We start from the raw sequence: 20,704 nt of genomic DNA on the forward strand, positions 1-20,704 counted from the left end.
AAAAGGAATGGCTGCTGACATATGTCCATTCTGTGTCTTTCTCCTTTCTATTCTGTTTTTGGCATTATGTTGCCAATGTTAAGGTAGAATCACTTGGGTGATGAAAACGTCTCGATGAGATAGTGATTCAGTTACGCAGATTTGCCAGAACATTTGACTCCTGTTCTCTTAAAAATTAAGCGTATATTAAAAATTTCACTTCTAATTTCATTGCTTTTTTTTTTCTTTCCTAAGTGTGTCGCCTCAGTGTGACACATTGAAGGTGCCACTGAGGGGACAGTTACTCTAGCCGTCCACTGACGGCCAATGACGACGCTGACGGGGCTTATGACAATCTAGCTGTTGTGTCTGTCACCAAGGGAATTAAATCAGGACTTCGAAAACGGACTGTTTTCCTAATGTTTCCTTCATTTTCTCTCATGTCCAGGCTCTGTTTTCTGAATGAAAGAAGCACTCAGTCTCCAAGCTCATGGAGAGAACGACGTGTTCGCCATTATGATTAGGTGTCCAAAGGGGCCAGTCATTATCAACCGACTGGATAATCCTTGAGGAAACAGTTGTCAGCATTAAGGAATACGGCAAGAGGACCAATCTCAAGAGCGTTCAAAATACACAATGAAATCATTTACATGATGTATGGACCATTCCCTGCATGCCAATATACCGACCTTGCTCTTCTCACGAAACGTACGCAACAGAGGATTCATCAGCGACAGCTGTTAGCAGCTTTGCCATTGAAGCCTCATGGATCTACTCATTATTCAAAAGCCAGTTTTCATCTGGATTCCTTTCTTCTGTAATAGCGTTAAGAGCTGTATCTTACTTTTTTGTAACCAGTATGTATGCACGTTAATAATCTACTTAAACAGAGAATCTTTTTGGCTTGTTTTGACTATTTGGCAAAGGGAGTAGAACAGACCTGAAAATTACAATTCTTTGGAAGTGTAAGACACTTTAATCCTCTTTATTAAAAGACCCGACTATTAAGGACATGGAGATTCCTAGAGGAAAACTGGTTTATTAAAATATAGCAAAGAGCAGGGGCACCTGGGTGGCTCAGATGGTTAAGCGTCCAACTTCGGCTCAGGTCATGATCTCCCAGTCCGTGGGTTCAAGCCCCGCGTCGGGCTCTGTGCTGACAGCTTGGAGCCTGGGGCCTGCTTCAGATTCTGTGTCTCCCTCTCTCTCTGCCCCTCCCCTGCTGTCTCTGTCTCTCCCCCTCTCAAAAATAAATAAAAACATTAAAAACATTTAAAAAGCATACGGCAAAATCCAGAAAAACATTCCCCCCAAAATAGGCCATTTCTCCCAAAGAGGGAAAATATGATCTGTGAGTGTGTGTGTGCACATGTGCGCATGTGTGTGCATGCATGGTTGTTGAGTGGCAACTTGCTACAAGATCAACGACCCTTCGGGAATCTGGGCACAACCAGCTCAGGTAGTTTGCTGTTTATCCACGGTTCATCAACAAAAATGTGGTCACCGTCTGCCTCATCAATTCTGACGAGTGACGTGCAATCTACTTGACCACTTCAGGCACCTGGTACATGACAGTAACTTTGACCGATCATATCAGTCTTCCTTGACCGTCTGACGTCATCACACAGGTGGGAACAGATCCTCGGAAGCCAGTGTTCCAGATGCTTCCCTATTAACCTGGGCTGACTTGGAGGGCAGGTTTCCTTACTTATGAACTTATCTTGATGATTACTGATGGATATTTATGAAGCATTTGTGGACATTTACATCAAAGTGAAACAGAAAGGAAGTTGTCATCTCTGATCAGGACACCGGCTCACACTGTCAACCCGTCTTTGTCTCTGGTGGTCTCACACTCCTTTCCTAAAAATAAGTGGCCCACTTTCCTGCTTTAACCATGCATTGCTTCTCTCTCTGTGATTCTTTTCTAAGATTATAAAGAATTTCTCAGAAGAAGTGAAAAGCATCTAAAAATATCTTGACTCTAAAAATAGGGAAGAATGGTAGAATTTGTAATTATCTGAAATGACTGAAATCATACGGTTAGGTTTTATGTACAAATGCTGTGTACCTCACATAGGCTCACTAACCACATCACGCAGTTAGGTTGTTAAACTACAAATGTAATTAGTGAAAAGATTAAGGATCTAGAATGAAATTAAAAGGCACAATCAATGGGGGTGCCTGGGTGGCTCAGTCGGTTAAGCATCCGACTTTGGCTGAGGTCACGATCTCACGGTTCGTGGGTTTGAGCCTCGGGTCGGGCTCTGTGCTGACAGCTCAGAGCCTGGAGTCTGTTTCGGATTCTGTGTCTCCCTCCCTCTCTGCCCCCCCCCCACACTCTGTCTCTCTCTCAAAAATAAATAAACATTAACACATTTTTTTTTTAAAAAGACACAATCAATGAAGGGGACCTACAGCATTTTCCGTCTCGTCAGCAATGATTCCTATACGTTTTTTAAAAATGTGCCCATCGCCTTTATGATACAAATGTGAACCATCTATGCCTTTTTATCTTAAAACTAAATATTTTTACACTTACATACTTATTTCCTCCGTGGGATTATTAGCTTAAAAATTTAAATACATTTATTTTCAGAGAACACGTTATAGCATCACCTTAAAGGAAAAATCAGTATCTCCTGCTACAAATAGAAGACAATAAGAATAAATGGACTAAACTGTAAGCGATGTTATTAAAATCTATGCAGAAATGATAGGCAGCAAAAGTGTTCTTTTTCGTGAAAGGATTACAGATACGTGTCATGACACGCGAACATCTGCCGACAGCTTCGTCATGACAGAATCAGATGTGATGGGGTAAGAATACAAAAGGGAATACATTCCTCATTTTGTAATTCGGTCTTATTTATTCTCTCCTGTCCACGTACCGCCTTTAAATTCTTAAATCCTTGTGAGGAACAATACCTTGCGAAATGGTGGGGAAAAGTCCCAGATTCAAGATCAAAAGACTCAGATTATAGTCCCTGTTCAAATACACACTGTCTTTACCACAGGGCAAGCCACTGATTCTCTGGGCCTGTGACTTCTCCTTCTAAAAAGTGTGGATATGGAATAGAATAGAAACCCCAGAACTAGACCCACAAATGTATGGCCAACTGATCTTTGACAAAGCAGGAAAGAACATCCAATGGAAAAAAGACAGCCTCTTTAGCAAATGGTGCTGGGAGAACTGGACAGCAACATGCAGAAGGTTGAAACTAGACCACTTTCTCACACCATTCACAAAAATAAACTCAAAATGGATAAAGGACCTGAATGCGAGACAGGAAACCATCAAAACCCTAGAGGAGAAAGCAGGAAAAGACCTCTCTGACCTCAGCCGTAGCAATCTCTTACTCGACACATCCCCAAAGGCAAGGGAATTAAAAGCAAAAATGAATTACTGGGACCTTATGAAGATAAAAAGCTTCTGCACAGCAAAGGAAACAACAAACAAAACCAAAAGGCAACCAACGGAATGGGAAAAGATATTTGCAAATGACATATCGGACAAAGGGCTAGTATCCAAAATCTATAAAGAGCTCACCAAACTCCACACCCGAAAAACAAATAACCCAGTGAAGAAATGGGCAGAAAACATGAATAGACACTTCTCTAAAGAAGACATCCGGATGGCCAACAGGCACATGAAAAGATGCTCAACGTCGCTCCTTATCAGGGAAATACAAATCAAAACCACACTCAGATATCACCTCACGCCAGTCAGAGTGGCCAAAATGAACAAATCAGGAGACTAGAGATGCTGGCGAGGATGTGGAGAAACGGGAACCCTCTTGCACTGTTGGTGGGAATGCAAACTGGTGCAGCCACTCTGGAAAACAGTGTGGATGTTCCTCAGAAAATTAAAAATAGACCTACCCTGTGACCCAGCAATAGCACCGCTAGGAATTGACCCAAGGGATACAGGAGTACTGATGCAGAGGGGCACTCGTACCCCAATGTTTATAGCAGCACTCTCAACAATAGCCAAATTATGGAAAGAGCCTAAATGTCCATCAACTGATGAATGGATAAAGAAATTGTGGTTTATATACACAGTGGAGTACTACGTGGCAATGAGAAAGAACGAAATATGGCCCTTTGTAGCAACGTGGATGGAACTGGAGAGTGTGATGCTACGTGAAATAAGCCATACAGAGAAAGACAGATACCATATGGTTTCACTCTTATGTGGATCCTGAGAAACTTAACAGAAACCCATGGGGGAGGGGAAGGAAAAAAAAAAAAAGAGAGGTTAGAGTGGGAGAGAGCCAAAGCATAAGAGACTGTTGAAAACTGAGAACAAACTGAGGGTTGATGGGGGGTGGGAGGGAGGGGAGGGTGGGTGATGGGTATTGAGGAGGGCACCTTTTGGGATGAGCACTGGGTGTTGTATGGAAACCAATTTGACAATAAATTTCATATATTGAAAAAAAATTTAAAAAAGTGTGGATAATTATATTGGATTTACTATGTTGCTATAAGGAACAATGATAGCAGCTAAAGCTAATTGAGCACTTACATTTTATCAGGCACATTCATTATTTTATTAAAGGTCTCCAAGAGCTGTACTCTTACTAATCCTATCTACACTGATGAGGAAATTCAAGTTTATGGAGGGTAGTTCCCTGCTCAAGACTCCACAGCTAGTAAGTGACAGAGGTAGGATACAAAACTCAAATCTTCCTGCTTTGAGGGTCTACACTTAAAAACAGCATTCTGAAAGTATGTTGTAATGGGATAATGCAAATCATCGTGGTAAAGATTACATCTCACTCATCTTCGTGAATTCAGTGTTTCGGAGAGAAATTCAATACTTGCTACACTTAGTGGAATTAAATTGACTGTGCTACTTGGTAATAATTATAAGGAAATGCCCATAAAAAACAAATTCCACTATGAAAGAGTACTTGCATCATTTTTTTTCCCCCACAATGAAGGAACCCGTATTCTAGAACCACATGCAGTGACCTTCAAGGTCATCTTGGATATCCTTCTGTAGTCCCGGGAAATGTAGGGAAGTACCTGGAAGGTGTTCTCTGCTTTAGGGGCAGAAGGCCTATTACAAGTGACGAAAGAGCTCCCTAGTGAAGGCAGATGGAAAGATCGGTCTGTGGGTCAAGTATTAGGGAGAAAAGACGATTCCAGGATGGAGCTGGCCAATGTTACGTCACCTTCCCGACGAAGACCACTGGGAAAAGAGGACTAAGTTCCGTCTTTGGAAACCTGAACAAGTTACTAGCGATGGAATCCACCAGGTAAAGGACAGACTGGGAGTTCTTGTCTTTCAAAACCCTGAATTTTCTCTCAAAAACCATCTGAGGAGTATACAGAAGTGGGTCTAGATTCAAATAGAATTGTTCCTTGATTCCGTTTGGTATGTACTTAAAATGCACAACGGGACGGGTCTCAAAGTAATGTCTTTTAGGTCCAAGTCAGTAATAGTAATTGGACAGGCTGACCTCTATGGTTATTAGAAGCAGAGCAACATGATTTTCATTTCCTAACAACGTTTGAAATACAGGAAGCACATGCGTTAAATTTCTTCAAAAGAGATTAATAGAGTACTCAGGGATGTTGAGAAAGAACTCACAAATACCATCTCTTTTAACAGTGTTAAAACTGTCTCCTGGGCAAACAAAACTCTCAAGGTATGTGTACTTGTTATTTAAAAACAAGGGGATGGGGTGCCTGGGTGGCTCAGTCGGTTGAGAGTCTGACTTCGGCTTACGTCCAAATCATGGCATGGGTTCAAGCTCCTCATCGGGCTCTGTGCTGACAGCTCAGAGCCTGGACCCTGTTTCGGGTTCTGTCTCTCTCTCTCTCTCTCTCTCTGCCCCTCCCCAACTCATGCTCTGTCTCTCTCAAAAATAAACATTAAAAAAATAATAAAAAAATAAAACAGGGGGGGGGGAAACAAACATAAACAGACCCTAAATTTTTGTGGCAATTTTTTTAATTAAAAAAATTTTTTAGTGTTTTTATTTTATTTTTGAGAGAGAGAGGGAGGGAGGGAGGGAGGGAGGGAGGCAGAGGGAGCATGCACGTGAGCAGGAGGGGAGCAGAGAGAGAGGGAGACACCGAATCTAAAGAATCAGCACAGAGCCTGATGCGGGGCTCGAACTGATGAGCCAGAGCCGTGAGATCATGACCTGAGCGGAAGTCCGATGCTTCACTGACTGAGCCACCCAGGTGCCCCCTTGTGGCAATTTTAAATCAAGTTGCCCCAACCTTCCAAGGTTAACGTTTCTTTCCCCCTTCTAGATGGTTACCTACAAGATGGGTTCCTAGCTACACTAAGTCAACAACGAAAACAAATGTGTATCATCCCTTTTTGTCTGCAGACACGTCTCGATTTTATCTTTATTATATCACAATATATTGCTCTGAATATTCCTGAAAAATGATTCTTTGGGCTACATTTCCGTTATGTGGTAACACTTCAGATTTGCCCTTACGTCAGCTTATGTCCAAACACACAATCCTACTTACTATTCAGGCTTTTGCAGGAAAACCTTTCTCTAATGCTCCGACTCAGGAAGTTCGGCCTTTGATGCGGTCTCTCGTCTCCTACGTTTCTCCTTTTTAAATAGTCCTCACGATGCTAATTAAGCGCTCAGTGTTTGCATGCCCTGAGATGTCATCTCTAAGAGGGCAAGGACCGTGTGATCTCGTTCGCCTCTGTATCTGTCACGGTGTCGCAATAAATAAATATTGAATGAGTGATGGATGGATGAGCGAATGGTCACTTCCTTTTCTGGTGTTACATTACAAAGTACTAACAGAGAAAGCGTGGAACCTTAATTTTAAGGAAGAAAGGCGAGGTGTGAGGAGTTGATTGACATTCTTAGGGTACGCAGAGACAATAAATTGAGAGCCTATACGTATTTGAGTTTTATTTTACCCGTTATACTATAGGACGAGACCTTTGTTTGAATACAGATTCAACAGAATGTAAAGGTTTTATGATGAATTCCTTCCTCTAACTCCTAGCAATCTATCAAGTTTTTTAAAAAATCATTTATGTGCCAGTTACTTTTCCTTTCACCCCTCTGTGTTTAGATATTTCTCCCAGAACACATGGCTCTCAGTACCACTAATGTAAAAGCAAATGACATCTGCAACACCAATTAAATATTTATGCAATGTAGCACTGAAATGGTAAATATTGTATTATGCTTTCCACTTGTCATTAGTCAGGAGATGTTGCTACATTCTGCAAAAATGATAGCCTAAAACAGAGAAAACAGCACCGTATTTCACAGAGAAGATATTTATGTCTGGCAGAAACTGGAGTTTAGCTGACTTGAAAGGTATTTCTTACTGTTGTCGTCCTTGGGTGTTTTTCAAGTCAGGGAGATCTTTATATTTGAATGGGAAAAACGGTCCGTTTACATAGAGTATTTCTCGTGGATTATTTACCTTCGCTGACCTCATATCAAGCTGAGAGTAAAAGACATGATTCCGGGGGGAGGAGGGAAGGAGTGCATTTCCTATATTTGTATTAATTTCTTGAAATTGGTTGTGATTCCTTTTTTACGCGTAGTAATAAATATCAGGAGAAACTCAACACTGGGCGTCTTTAAGTTGTGCTAATAAAAAGCAGCAAAAAATTTGTAATGTCCACAAGAGGAGCGTGCAGTATACCTCCCTTGCTTGCTTTGGACTCCATTCAGAAGCTACTGACGCAATTATACAGAGGCGACTATAAAGGAACTGAATTTTAAGTGACCTCTCAGCCTCTGCTAGGCTTCTACAGGATATGCGGACATAGAAAACTAGTATTTTCTACCCATTTCTACAGTTCACAGCGAAAGTCAGGACAGAGAACAAATATGACAAAATAGCTGAACTTTCTGTGGACGGACACACACACACACACACACACACACTTCACCCACACAAAGTGCTGTTCTCAATAAGGAAAAATTACAACTATCTCGAACGGGTCCTTAGTGGATTTTCTCCTTTTTGGATTTATAGACTCACTGCAGAGTGCCAATAGTAATATGCTTTATCCTATGACTATTTTCCTCCTCTTCTAGAGGCGAACTCTTTCATTCTGATCCTGCGTTCACCACTGAATCAGGTTTAAATCTGTCCTTCATTTCACGTATCCAAGGATGATATAAAATATTGACATATTGATTTAAAAATTTTAGGTTATAAGCGTCAAGCCTCTAAAATATAGGCAATCTGGTTTTTCTCCAATGTGATGAAATCACATTAGTATTATTAAAAAGGTAGCATTCCACCCCAGACAAAACGCATTTTGCAAAATGTAGTGCAACCAGGAGTTGAGGGAAGAAGGCGTAGTGAGAAATGGTATGTAATACGTTGCTTGGCTGTGTTCTATCACCTAATAAAACAGCAGTTTTATTACGAAGACGTGTCCAAAAAGAAAAAAAAGAAGGTCACAACACATTTTATTTTGCCATGTATATTTAAATGGTTGATTTTTCATGAAGCACAAAGTGCTGGCATATTTTTCCTTCTGACCCTGAGCTGCATATACATAGCTGGTACCATAATCAATTTCAAGGTACACAGGGAGGTAAAAATGTTCATAAAATGCAAATCGACACAGAAGTAGGACAGATAACTGCCACAGCATTGTAACTGCAATGAACCTAAATCCGACAGGTTATGTTTTGCTAGATCTAGGGAATGCTTATGTTGTTAAACAGCCTTTTTAGCAGCCATGTGACAACATCTATTTTAGGAATCGGTTGGTAGCAGCTGTTCAAAGGAAATAAATAACTACACATGTATTTTTTAAACGAAAAGGAATATTGAAAATGCAATGTAGTTCTTCGCTTAGCAGCAAACGTGAGGAGTCCAGAAGAAAAACCATGCCGGGCTATTTCTTGTTATTAGGAAATGAGTTAACAAATCAGTCCCTTAAAACTTAAGATCTTTGCACGGGGAAAAAAAAACATGGGGGTTTTGGAGGGAAATGGGATGCAACTATTAAACGGAACAGGGTTTCGTTTTTAGAGGTGATGGAAACGTTCTGAAATTGAGGGTGGTGAAGGTTGCAAATCGTGCAAATATATTAAACACCAAGTGAATTGCACACTTTCAATGGGTAAACTGTACAGTATGTGAATTATACCTCAATAAAGCTGTTATTGAAAAAAAAATGCTGTCAAATGAATCACTGGCTGGAATAAACAGAGCCAAAAATTGATAATATATGCCAGTGCAATATAATTTGGTAAGATTTTTGTCTTCTCTCATTTTCCTTAAATTTAAAGAACGTGTACAGACACTTTTAGTGCTACTCTACTTGGGAAATTATTTGAATTTTCTGACTCTGTCTAAAAGTATACGGAAATGTCAATGAGGTTAAATTAAATGCCCATGATGGTGTCATTGGAAGTCTGACTCGAATCTGCTGTAGTTTTAAACAATGTTGATGTAATTATTCCGACATTTATTTCGGCTAAATAATGTTCCAATAATGTTTTTGATTTATGACAAGATTTCTGGCATTTTCTACTGTGTGTAGCATCAAGATTTTGGGTTAGCTAGGGGCGCCTGGGTGGCTCGGTCGGATTGGGCATCCGACCTTGGCTCAGGTCACGATCTCGCGGTTTGTGAGTTCAAGCCCCGCGTTGGGTTCTGTGCTGACAGCTCAGAGCCTGGAGCCTGCTTCAGATTCTGCATCTCCTCCTCTCTCTGCCCCTCCTCTCTCTGCCCAGAGCTTGTGCTCTGTCTCGTGCTGTCTCTCAATAATAAACGTTAAAAAAAAAAAATTAAACAAAGTTTTGGGTTAGCTCCCACCCAGGAAAAAGAGCCTTCTGTGAGTAAAGAATAATCAAGCCTCCTCACTCATTTATAACTGAACAGAAGCAAAGCCACAGTAACAAAGAGACCATTCCTTTTTTTTAATCCATTCTTTGGTGAACAACTGTTGGATATTTGCCCCTCTTTATAATTTTAGAGCAGGAAAAGGAAGGAGAATGGGTAAATTCAGGCCCAGAAAAAGGGAGGCAGGTATTTTTTTGATAAGTCAGTATCGCAAAGTATTATCACTGAGCTGCACCATTTGTGGTCCGTAGAATTTTCATTGTATAAAGACACATCAATGTAAAGATTAAAGCATTATAGAGGACTGTAACTGGGAACTCGCTCATCTAAAGAAAATCATGTGACTCCGCTGAGAAGAATTTCCACGGGTACATGCCTGGACGTTTGACTTTTAAAATTGCAATATGGGGGTGCCCGGGTGGCTCAGTTGGTTAAGCGTCTGACTTCAGCTTAGGTCACGATCTTGCGGTTCGTGAGTTTGGGCCCCCGCATAGAGTTTGGTGCTGACAGCTCAGAGCCTGGAGCCTGCTTCGGATGCTGTGTCTCCCTCTCTCTGCCCTCCTCCGCTTGCGCCCTGTCTCTGTCTCTCAAAAATGAATACACATTAAAAAAATTAAATCGCACTATGATCAATCGTGGCACATCCAGTCTATTACATATCAGCTATAGCTTCTCAATTCTACTCACTCCTCTATCCCAACAGGACTTCATGCCCTCCCGCCTACACTAGTGTTCTAACAGGAGGCGTCTACACTTGTGCTGTCCATATGGCGGCCACTAGCCACGTGTGGCTGTTTGAGTTTAAATTAATCAACAACAAAATTTAAACCCAAATTCTGTAGTTCACTAGCCACATTTCAAGTGCTCAATAGCCGCATGTGTCTAGTGGCTACTGAACTGGACGGGGCAGAAAGAGACTGTTTCCATCATCAAATGTAACATTTGACAGAGCTGGCCTTGAGCCGCCTACTCAAGGTGTGGTCTACGGGCCACAGCGGCATCACCTGGGAGCCTGTTTGAGACACACACCTCTTATTCTCGCTTCGGATCTCCTGAGTCATAATATGCATTTTCATAGGATCCCCACGTGATTCCTAGGCGCACGGAAGTTTGAGAAGCACAAGTCTGTCTTCAGATTACATGTTCTGGAATGCCACTGAAGCAACCTTATTTTGAGAAAACAACAACAGAGATGATTCTTTTTCATTGCTATGTTTTGGTATCTGCAATTCCTTCCCTATTTTCAGTTCTTCAAAAACCTCAGGGAGGGGAGTATAATATAGGGGGGTCCTTGACACTTGCCAGTCCAGCTTCCGTCATTGACCGGCTGTGTGACTCTAGGTGAGACGTCTCCCTAAGTGGTAGATTCTTTTTGTTAAAGGGCTGATAGATTTTTCCTGTTAACTTCATACTGTTGTTGTGAAAATTCAATCAGGCAACTCATATGCCGCTTCAGACGCCATGTCCGGCACACCGTGAGGGCGTCACATGTACCACTGTGGGTATGTCACGTTTCTTTCTTCCCATGCTTTGGATGACATCTCCTCAAGGTGATCTCCCGCTAACCAATTTGTCATCGAGACTAGTGAACCAAATTCTTCCTCATCTTTTGGCCATCACCTGCTGGATTGGGTCTTTCCCCAACTTCTTCAGCCAGCGACAGGTGTTTTCCTTTTCTTCTTTTCTTTTCTTCTCTTTCTGTTGTTCATAAGGCTCAAACTGCTACGGAAGTGTGTACCATTCAAAGTGTGCTTGCAAACATCGTTTGACCATGAGCTTCTGGAAGAAAGAGCTAATTTGAACCTTTAGCACGTATCAGAGTGCCCAGAAAAATGTTCACCTAAACCTAATTATTGAAAAACCATAAACATACTAGAAGAAAATTTAAGTGATTGATTGATTTATTTAAAGTTTATTTATTGACTTGAGTTAAAACTTAATTCTTGTATTAACAATATTCATGAACTATCTATTGATTCCATGCTCCTTGATGTGTAGTTCGTCAACCATCGTCTGTCACACATTCAATCCAACCAGATGTGTAAGCTCAAATGCACGCAAATCAAAGGGAGAACGCTTATAGAAGCCTTATTGCCACTATAGAATGTAGCCATCCAAGTCAATTTTACCTCAAAAAACATAGTTTTCATCTTTATTCTGTAGAGAAAATTGCTGTATTTTTGGTTGACAATGAAGCATCATCAGACAATGATTATATTTTCAAACATTAGTTTTTTGTTATTCTTAACAACTAGAGACCCTTACGTGCGATAACATATATTTGGAACATATAAGTACCATTGTAATGACGTAAACCTGCCTATGACTCAACATAGTAATTTGAAATATTTTTTATAATATACTGATTTGCAAATATGGCTGATAATAAACTATTTCATGTGTCAAAAAAATCAAGTTTATTTATTCCTTTTGGGGGAGGTAAGGGCAGAGAGAGAGAGAGAGAGAGAGAGAGAGAGAGAGGGAGAGAGAGAATCCCAAGATGTTTCTATGCCGTCAGCACAGATTCCAACACAGGGCTTGATCCCATGATCCTGGGATTATGACCCGAGCCAAAATCAACAGATGCTGAACCAAAGGTGCCAATTTAAATGAATTAAAAGAACTCTTTAGAGAGTGAATACTTTATAGGTATAACATGACAATAAGATATTATAGAGAAACACTGATAAACGTGATTGCCTAAAACATTCTATACAGCATATGGCAAAACAATTATGAGAAAAATTAAAAATAAATTAGAAAATATGTAACATATGTGACAAATGACTCATATCCTTAATGAACACTTGTAAATGAAAGGGGAAAAAAGGAGAAAAGCCCCGTGCGGGAAACTGGGCACACATGAAGAAACAGAAATGGTCCATGAGTCTGTGAAAAGATATTCAGTAATAAATGAGAACAACAATAAAATGCTTTAGCCTAAGAGACTGGCAAGGGTTAAAAGAGATTGGCTACTGATAATGAGTAGCATTGGTAGTTGTGTAAACAGGGTAATTTGGCCATGGTTTGCAAAATGTAAGACGTGCCTACCATTTTGGTATACGCTTTCAACGAATTTATTCAGATACAAAATTTACACACACACACACATACACACGCACACACACACACACACTTAAATGCATAAGGAAACAGTCACTGCACTTTTGGGACCGAGTGAAACACACCCACTAAATAAAATCAAACACATATGACGTTTCACAAATGGTAAGCGAGAAAGCTTGGTACCAAATGGATTAAAGGTATGGAACTCTAGCGTATATATGCATGGAAAAAATATCTGGAGGGGTATACACCAAGAAGTTAACGTGTGGCTACCTGTGCACAAAGTTCGCAGCACCCATGGGAATGTATTTTCACTCTCTTTTCCAGCTTTTCCTTATTCTCTCAAATTCTGATACAAACAGGAAAAACAAACAAAACCCATTCTCCTCCCCTCCTCCTTCCCTTTCAGAAAGCTATTCACCTTGACTCTCCCAAGATAACTTTATAGTAGATGAGAGACGTGCTAATACTACATTCTCCTAACTTCTCATGACCTTACTGGAAGGTGACAAAGAAAACTCTAGGAGAGAGGTAATTCCTCAAGCTTTTTATTTTATTTTTTTCTTAAGGTTTGAACTTTATTTATATTGACAGTCCATACGAGAAAAGGGACCTCTACGGGAACGGGGGAACGAAAAGTTTCAGGATGGCAGCACTTTTGTTAAAGGTTGTGAGGTCAATTTGATGGTGACATCGGTCTCCCCATTGATTCTGGGGTTTATCAGACTGATCTAAGCTGGACAGGCAAGGGTTCCTTTTTTCTCCATCCCTGCTTTATATGCACACTCAACAGAAAAAGACAACCTTCCCTGACAGGGGTGTTCTATTCTTGTTTTCAAGGGTAAAGGTGGCTTCTTCAGTCTGGAAAGATTTATCATGCCAGGTGATGAACGAGTCCTTTACCCGATTGAAACAACAAAAACCACTGCATTAGTGTGTTAGTCATTGAAGCACTGGAAGACCAGTGAACATTCTATCTGTGCTTAATTAAAGCAAGAAGAATAGGAGATAATTCTTTGATGATGCAAGTCATTTTTGCCGGACAACACCTGGGTTGCGTTGCCTTAAGGTCCAACACGGTAACTAGAGCATAACAACTGTTCGACACATACCTGTCGTACGGACTATACTGGCTATATAAAAAATGTATTAACTGTATTTGCATGTGGGGAAAGATAAAATCACAGGGACAAGTTTATGAGAGTGGCCGTGGCAGGACTAAAGTGTGATGCAAACCGCCAGACAAGAAAAATGGGCAATCTGAAGAAAAGGAACATTCTGAGTTTTTACTTAGAAGTCTGATACTCTATCAAGTTCACGAAGGGAGCCTTGAAAGGAGTCCAACTCTCACAAATAATAAGGAGCTAATCTCACATTAAAATGCTATTTTTTCCGGCTAGTCACACATTGCAAACAAAACTAAATGGTATCAGAACTGATATCCGAAATATTCAACGGCTGGTGGGGCACAAGTGTGCACAATCCGAAAATATGTCTCACAGCACAGCAACGGCATGGACCCTGACTTCCAGCCCCGTAGAGTAGTTATCTGTCTGTCTGGCATGTACTATGGTAAAAAAAAAAAAAAAAAAAAGTCCCCTACAAACAGGTATGCTTAATTTATTACATCCCATTTATGCCCGGTGCATTTCAGAACCATTTAAAATTCCTTAGCAGCACACCGCTGACAGATACAGATAATTTATACAACTAACTAGAAGAGATTCTCTTAATGGCGAGGTATTTTCTAGCTGAATGCTAGAAGTTTGTCTCTGAATCCCAATTTGTGTTGTGCTATTCCTCATTTACCTAGAGTGTTATGAAACAGCACAGCATCGTTTCATTAGGGTGTGGTTTGAGCATTTTTACAAGGAGGGAGTTGACTCAGATTGGAAAGTAACAAAAAGGTTGCGTCTTGCTTTCATTTCTGACGGACAGTGGCTGAGGTGGGGTATGAATCGTGGTCATGAGGATAATGAGGCCGTATCCAGGTTTAGTGGGAAAGAGTGCCCTGATTCATCAGTGATGCCTGCCATCGACAAAGCGTTGGAAATAATAGCACGCAACGTGGCCCATCCTTGCCATCTCTGACTCAATCATCTCTAAAGTTCCTTCATGCTTTGTTATGCTAGATTTCTTTCTTTTTTAATTTTTAATGTTTTTATTTATTTTTGAGAGAGAGAAAGACAGAGAGGGTGGGGGAGGGGCAGAGAGAGAGACAGGGAGACACAGAATCCGAAGCAGGCTCCAGGCTCTGAGCTGTCAGCACAGAGCCCGACGCGGGGCTCGATCTCACGAACCTCGAGATCATGACCTGAGCCGAAGTTGGATCCTCAACCGACTGAGCCACCCAGGCGCCCCATTCTGTACTTCTTTCAAATATTGTGATTCAAAATGGCATTTCACTTTCCAAAATATATAATTTATAAGTGAGGGGTACTGTAGCTAATAACAGAAATCGGTTCATTGCAAAAGCATCATACTATTCCATATACAGCTCTGTAATTCTCTTATTCGGTTCTAGAATTTCACGGGCTTCACAGATCGCTTTGTAAACTGGAGGGTGCACCCCTGGCTGCTGTTCTTGTTAGATAAACCATATAGTCGGTGATTAATCTCGGTGGACACCATTAGCATTTCACAAGCGGATCAAAATCCGATGTGGTCATTTCTGACATTAAAAAAAAAAAAAGCCATTTCTAATAGTTCGAATGCTCACACCTGTTATGAAACAGTTAAATAAAAGGAATATTTACGGCTTCTCTTAGCAGCTTCCATCATTTGGGTTACTAGGAAATGAAAAATATGATCAATACTACATCAGAAAAGATGAAAAGTCCACATGTATGAATGAGTATGTAATCCATTCATTGTTTTATGGACGCGTGGTTCTCCGGAGAGTGTTGCTGAGTGCAAGATGATGGTCCTGAGTGATGAGTTTTACATTTAGATTGCTGAGTTAGCTGAAAGATGTGTAATATCACACGTAGGAGACAGCTCCCCATTGACTATGCATCGAGGGGGACTCTTGCCTAGAAAGCCTTCGTGCAAGTGCATGAATGATTTTGTGTACGTGAAATGTCACAGAATCATCCACGCTTCAAGAGGGGTAAGTCAAACACAAGTTCACACTCTAGCCTGTGTCCAAGAACATACCTCCTTCTTTGTGCAAAGGACATACCTCCTTCTTTGTCCTTCTTTCTCCTTATCTGAGTTCGCTGAAAATCGCTTAAGACGCTCTGCGATTTACAAGGTATTAACTAACCCCTCCTCCAGAAAATAGACCTCGTAATGCACTTCCGGGCCACATACCTAGATAAAACCAACAGAACCACAACAGAACAGCCCAACTCACAGACAGAGTAACTGTGCATGTTTGTTCTTACCTATAAAATACGACAGGAGGATTGCCAGGAGCACGGAGACCCCTACAGCACACAGGGCGGTGCATTTCCAGCTACAGTACTTTGAAGACTTCTTGAATTTAAAAGCACTTCTTGACAGGGTGTTTCTAGGTAGTGGCCGAGTAGGCGGCGAATAAACAGAGCCAGATGCCATTGTGTATCCTGGGGTTGCAGTGCTGAACAGTGGCGTTGTCCCTGTTCCTGTTTTGAATAGGAAATGCCTGCGGGACAGGAGAATATCGTCGTGAGATACACATATGTTAAAACGTGGGAGACAGACGCGGCTGGACAGGAGCGCTTCTCCGGGACGTACCTCATATAATTAAAAAAAAATCAGAAATTATGGAAAAATGTTAACCGACTCCTAGCAGTGAATCTGATCAAAGAAACTGATGTGAAACATATATGGCGGTATTTATGCCCACACACTTTTACTGTCCCTTCGAGGAGATATCTTGAGACACTATACAGGTATTCTAAACACACCATTTCCTGCACAAAACCATTCTGGAACCTCCCTGCAGGAACGGCATTAAGAACATACTCACATTTCACTTAAGAATACCGCATCTTATTATTTTATAGCTACATGTGTATTTGCTGCTCTCTGAGACCAGGTACTCATAGAAACACAAGAATGCATGACCACGTCGATGTCCTGCAGACTAATTTATTTTCTGGACGTCCAAGGAAACATTCTAACCCCAGCCTGCTCTCCCACTAACAAGCACCATCAAGTCTGGCCACAGGCAGCTGGTCAGGTCTCAAGGGATGCAAACTAATTTTATTTTTAGCTTATGTCAAACATGGCCAGGAAGGGAGAGAAAAAGGAAGGAATCACAGAACACTTCTAAAACCAACCTAAATAAATGAAGGGGTCAGTGAAGCAGGTTTGAGATCAAAGGTGGAAAGATTCTCTAACAACGGAGCTGGATGGCGGTAGCTGTGAAAGTTGTACATTCTCTTTGTCTGAAGGTGCGTAAGCAGAAATGAAATGATCACACGAAAGGGTGCTGTGTAAGAAATTCTTTGGGAAAGATTTCTAACTTAAGATTCCTATCCACAATAAAAGTCTCCAAATTAAAAAAAAAAACAGCACCATGTTTTTCATGGCTTATATTTCATAGTATACCAGTAATTTATTGTGTATTCACTTTGTGTCCTAATATTTGTTATTATTTTCCCTAATATTATTTTCTCTAATATTTTCCCTTCACTGTTCAGTGAAGTCAACAGACTGTGTTCTCTCTTACATACTCAGGAGGTTATAGGCATTCTGGAACATTCCACCATGGTACAATACAGTTTTTATGAAATATCTGAGACGGTACACAGCTGAATCTTTTAAATATTACTACTGATGGACTTATTTTAATGTATTAGAAAATAAATTGAATATGTCAAAGAAGTTAAGGGGTTAAAAGGACAGAACTCAAAAGTTAGATTGCGGAGGTTCAAATCCTGCTTCATTATTTACCAGGTATGTGCCCTTGGACGAGTTACTTACTTAATCTCTCTCTTTGTTTTGGTTTCTTAACATATAAAATGGGGATAGTGATAGCATCTACCCTTCAGGAGTTTCACTGCGGCTCAAAGGAGTTAATATTTACTGTAAAGCGCTTGGAATATTGTGGGCAGGGAAGAAGTGTTTGATAAATACAAGAGGAGTCAAAGTCATTATTTGATGTCTATTACTGCTAAGGTTAATCAGGTATTTAAGTCACAGAGAATCCATTTCCAGAAAATTACTATGTCAACAATAGTGTAGCTGGTGTAGCGATATGGCAAAAGTCATGAAAGTCTGCCTAACACAGGTACGGCAGACTGAATTCCGGTGTAGAAATCAGAGTTGAGTTTGAGTTCCTGGTCTATCATTTCCTAGATACATGATCCCACAGATGCTCAGTTTTGTTCTGTTTTCCATCTGTGGAATGGAGCTGAGGATTTACTTACCTCACAGGGTGGTAGACCGGTTAATGTATCTAAAAATTCTGTGTCAACCACAAAATTAGGACAGATGCAAACGATAAATTACTATTCTATAAATGATACTAGCAGTTGTGTTGTGAATCTGTTTTCCGCCATGTAAGTACCGTGTGAGGAAATTTCAAAGTCTATAGCCTGAATTAAATGTTAGGCTGGAAACAGCATTTTTTCGAATCTCCTACCATATTCCCATTCAGCATGGTTATTAAGAATGCAGGCTCCAGGGGCGCCTGGGTGGCGCAGTCGGTTGAGCGTCTGACTTCAGCCAGGTCACGATCTCGCGGTCCGGGAGTTCGAGCCCCGCGTCAGGCTCTGGGCTGATGGCTCGGAGCCTGGAGCCTGTTTCCGATTCTGTGTCTCCCTCTCTCTCTGCCCCTCCCCCGTTCATGCTCTGTCTCTCTCTTTCCCAAAAATAAATAAAAAACGTTGAAAAAAAAATTTTAAAAAAATTTAAAAAAAAGAATGCGGGCTCTGGACCCAGGCTGTGTAGGTTCAAATCCAAATTTCACCCATAAACAGGCTGGATGATGTAAACTACTCAAATTTTCTGTATCCTGGTTCTATCATCTGAAAAATGGGAATAATAAGAGGGGCTGTTGTATAGGCGTTTTATGAGGGTTAAATATACAAGGGTTACACACATATGATGTGTTTATATTAGGATCTGAACACAAGGGAAGTGCTCAATAAACATTAGCCGTTTTTCTTTCCAAAGTCACATTTTGAAACCTACGTTATAAAAGACCCAAAATTTTCATTTGATGACTTTAAAATCTCCGTTCAAATGTGACACCCTCAAAACCGACGTTTGCAAAATTAACTCCCCGGTTTACAAATTTCACTGGCAATTCCGCACACTGGCAAGCACTCTGGATGAGAAGATGGTCACACGCCAAGCAGTAACCTGATCATTTAGATGAGCTTCAAGCAACCTCTTTCTGGGAGGGACCAAACTGTAAATATTTTAGCCTCGTCTGGCTATACCAGCTCACGGCAGCAGCCATAGATAACGTGAGTGCGGCTGCATTCAAATAAAACTTGACTACGGTCATTGAAACATTAGTTTCATGTAATTTTCCCATGTCTTGAAATATTCTTTTTATTATTATTGTTTTTTGAGTCACGTAAAGATACAAAAACCATTCTGAGCTCATGATCAACACAAAAGCAGGTGACAGGCTGGATTTGACCTGTGTCGTTGGTGCCCTGGTCTGCATTCTCACTGTTTTTTAGGATGGTCCCTGAAGAGTGAGCAAGATGTTCGGCAGCTCAATGCCACTGGAAGCAGCCCGAACGATGCCCAGGCACTGCTCTTGGAGAAGGTCATGGACAGACAGGTGCAAATGGACGCTGACTGGTGTCCAACAAGCTTATTTCCTTCAACACGCTTCTTACAATCAGTTCTTGTTTATCGACCTGTGTGGCAGGTTAAAATTTTTAAATACTATGCAAAGTGTGTTTTTCCCCCCTGAGGTTCCCTCCCCCTTTGGGATATAACCAAAACGTGTGATACAGAAATTAAGAGATACAAGTTCCCCTTGGATCAGAACAATTTTCATTTCATTATTTAGGAAGAGGAAAACAGGGAAGGGGTGGATGAAGGCAGGAGGTTCGCTGTGTTTCACAGACACAGGCCCTGCTCCTGGCTTCCCCGGTGCCAGAGAAGCAGAGACTAAGGAGCGTATCAGCAGAACCCGAGAGAAGAAGAAACCTGGGCCTTCAATCTGAAACAGAGCCCGAGGAGGCATCCGGATCTCAAAGAGAACGCAGGGCGCGTGGAGGTATTTCAGCTGTAGAGAGCCTCTCCAAGATTCCTGTGCTTCGGCTTCAATTATAAGAAGTAAAATTACTTCTACTGCTTCTAGAGTAGCTTGGAAATAGCAGAGTGCACCATTGGACCTGAAGAGGCCACGCGGAACAGGACGAAGGCCGTCTCAGCCATGACATGGCCGTCAACAATGAAGGAAGAGAGCGCGAAAACTTCCCGTCTTGGTAGAGACTGAAACATGAGATGTTCCTGCTGTGCTCACAGGATCACATATAACAAGGCAGGGGTAGGACGGGGAGAGACATGGAACCGTCTAAGTTTTTAGGCCTGAGGGCGATAAATAAAATATAGACAAAAACATATTTAAAAGGCTGTTTATGTAGCCTACTAAGTTGAGGAATAAGAACCATATAGTCATGGCACAAATCGATGATGTGTCTTCTCCCGTTAGAATGTGAGCACCGGGAAATCTTATTCACCTCTGTATTTTCAGACCTTAGAATGTTCCTGGCACAGCGGCGCCTGGGTGGCTCAGTCGGTTAAATATCCGACTTCAGCTCAGGTCACGATCTCACCGTTCGTGAGTTTGAGCCCCGCACTGAGCTCTGCACTGACAGAATCCCTGCTTGGGATTCCCTCTTTCTCTGCCCCTTCCCCACATGCATTCTCTCTTTCTCGAAATAAA

The 20,704-nt window shown here is 41.2% G+C and overlaps 1 protein-coding gene across 1 annotated transcript in view; it reads right to left on the bottom strand.

Annotated features, from left to right (window-relative positions):
* TENM3 (teneurin transmembrane protein 3) overlaps nt 1–20,704 on the bottom strand; it is a 451,795-nt gene that overhangs the window by 148,825 nt on the left and 282,266 nt on the right. The window contains exon 4 of the mRNA XM_047091479.1: nt 16,248–16,486. Coding sequence (XP_046947435.1) covers nt 16,248–16,486 — 239 coding nt within the window. The remainder of the gene's footprint in view (nt 1–16,247; nt 16,487–20,704) is intronic.

The sequence above is a fragment of the Lynx rufus genome, unplaced genomic scaffold (assembly GCF_022079265.1).
Source record: "Lynx rufus isolate CCGP_SWC_20201006 ecotype Redwood Valley unplaced genomic scaffold, mLynRuf1.p SCAF_3, whole genome shotgun sequence".
Taxonomy (NCBI): domain Eukaryota; kingdom Metazoa; phylum Chordata; class Mammalia; order Carnivora; family Felidae; genus Lynx; species Lynx rufus.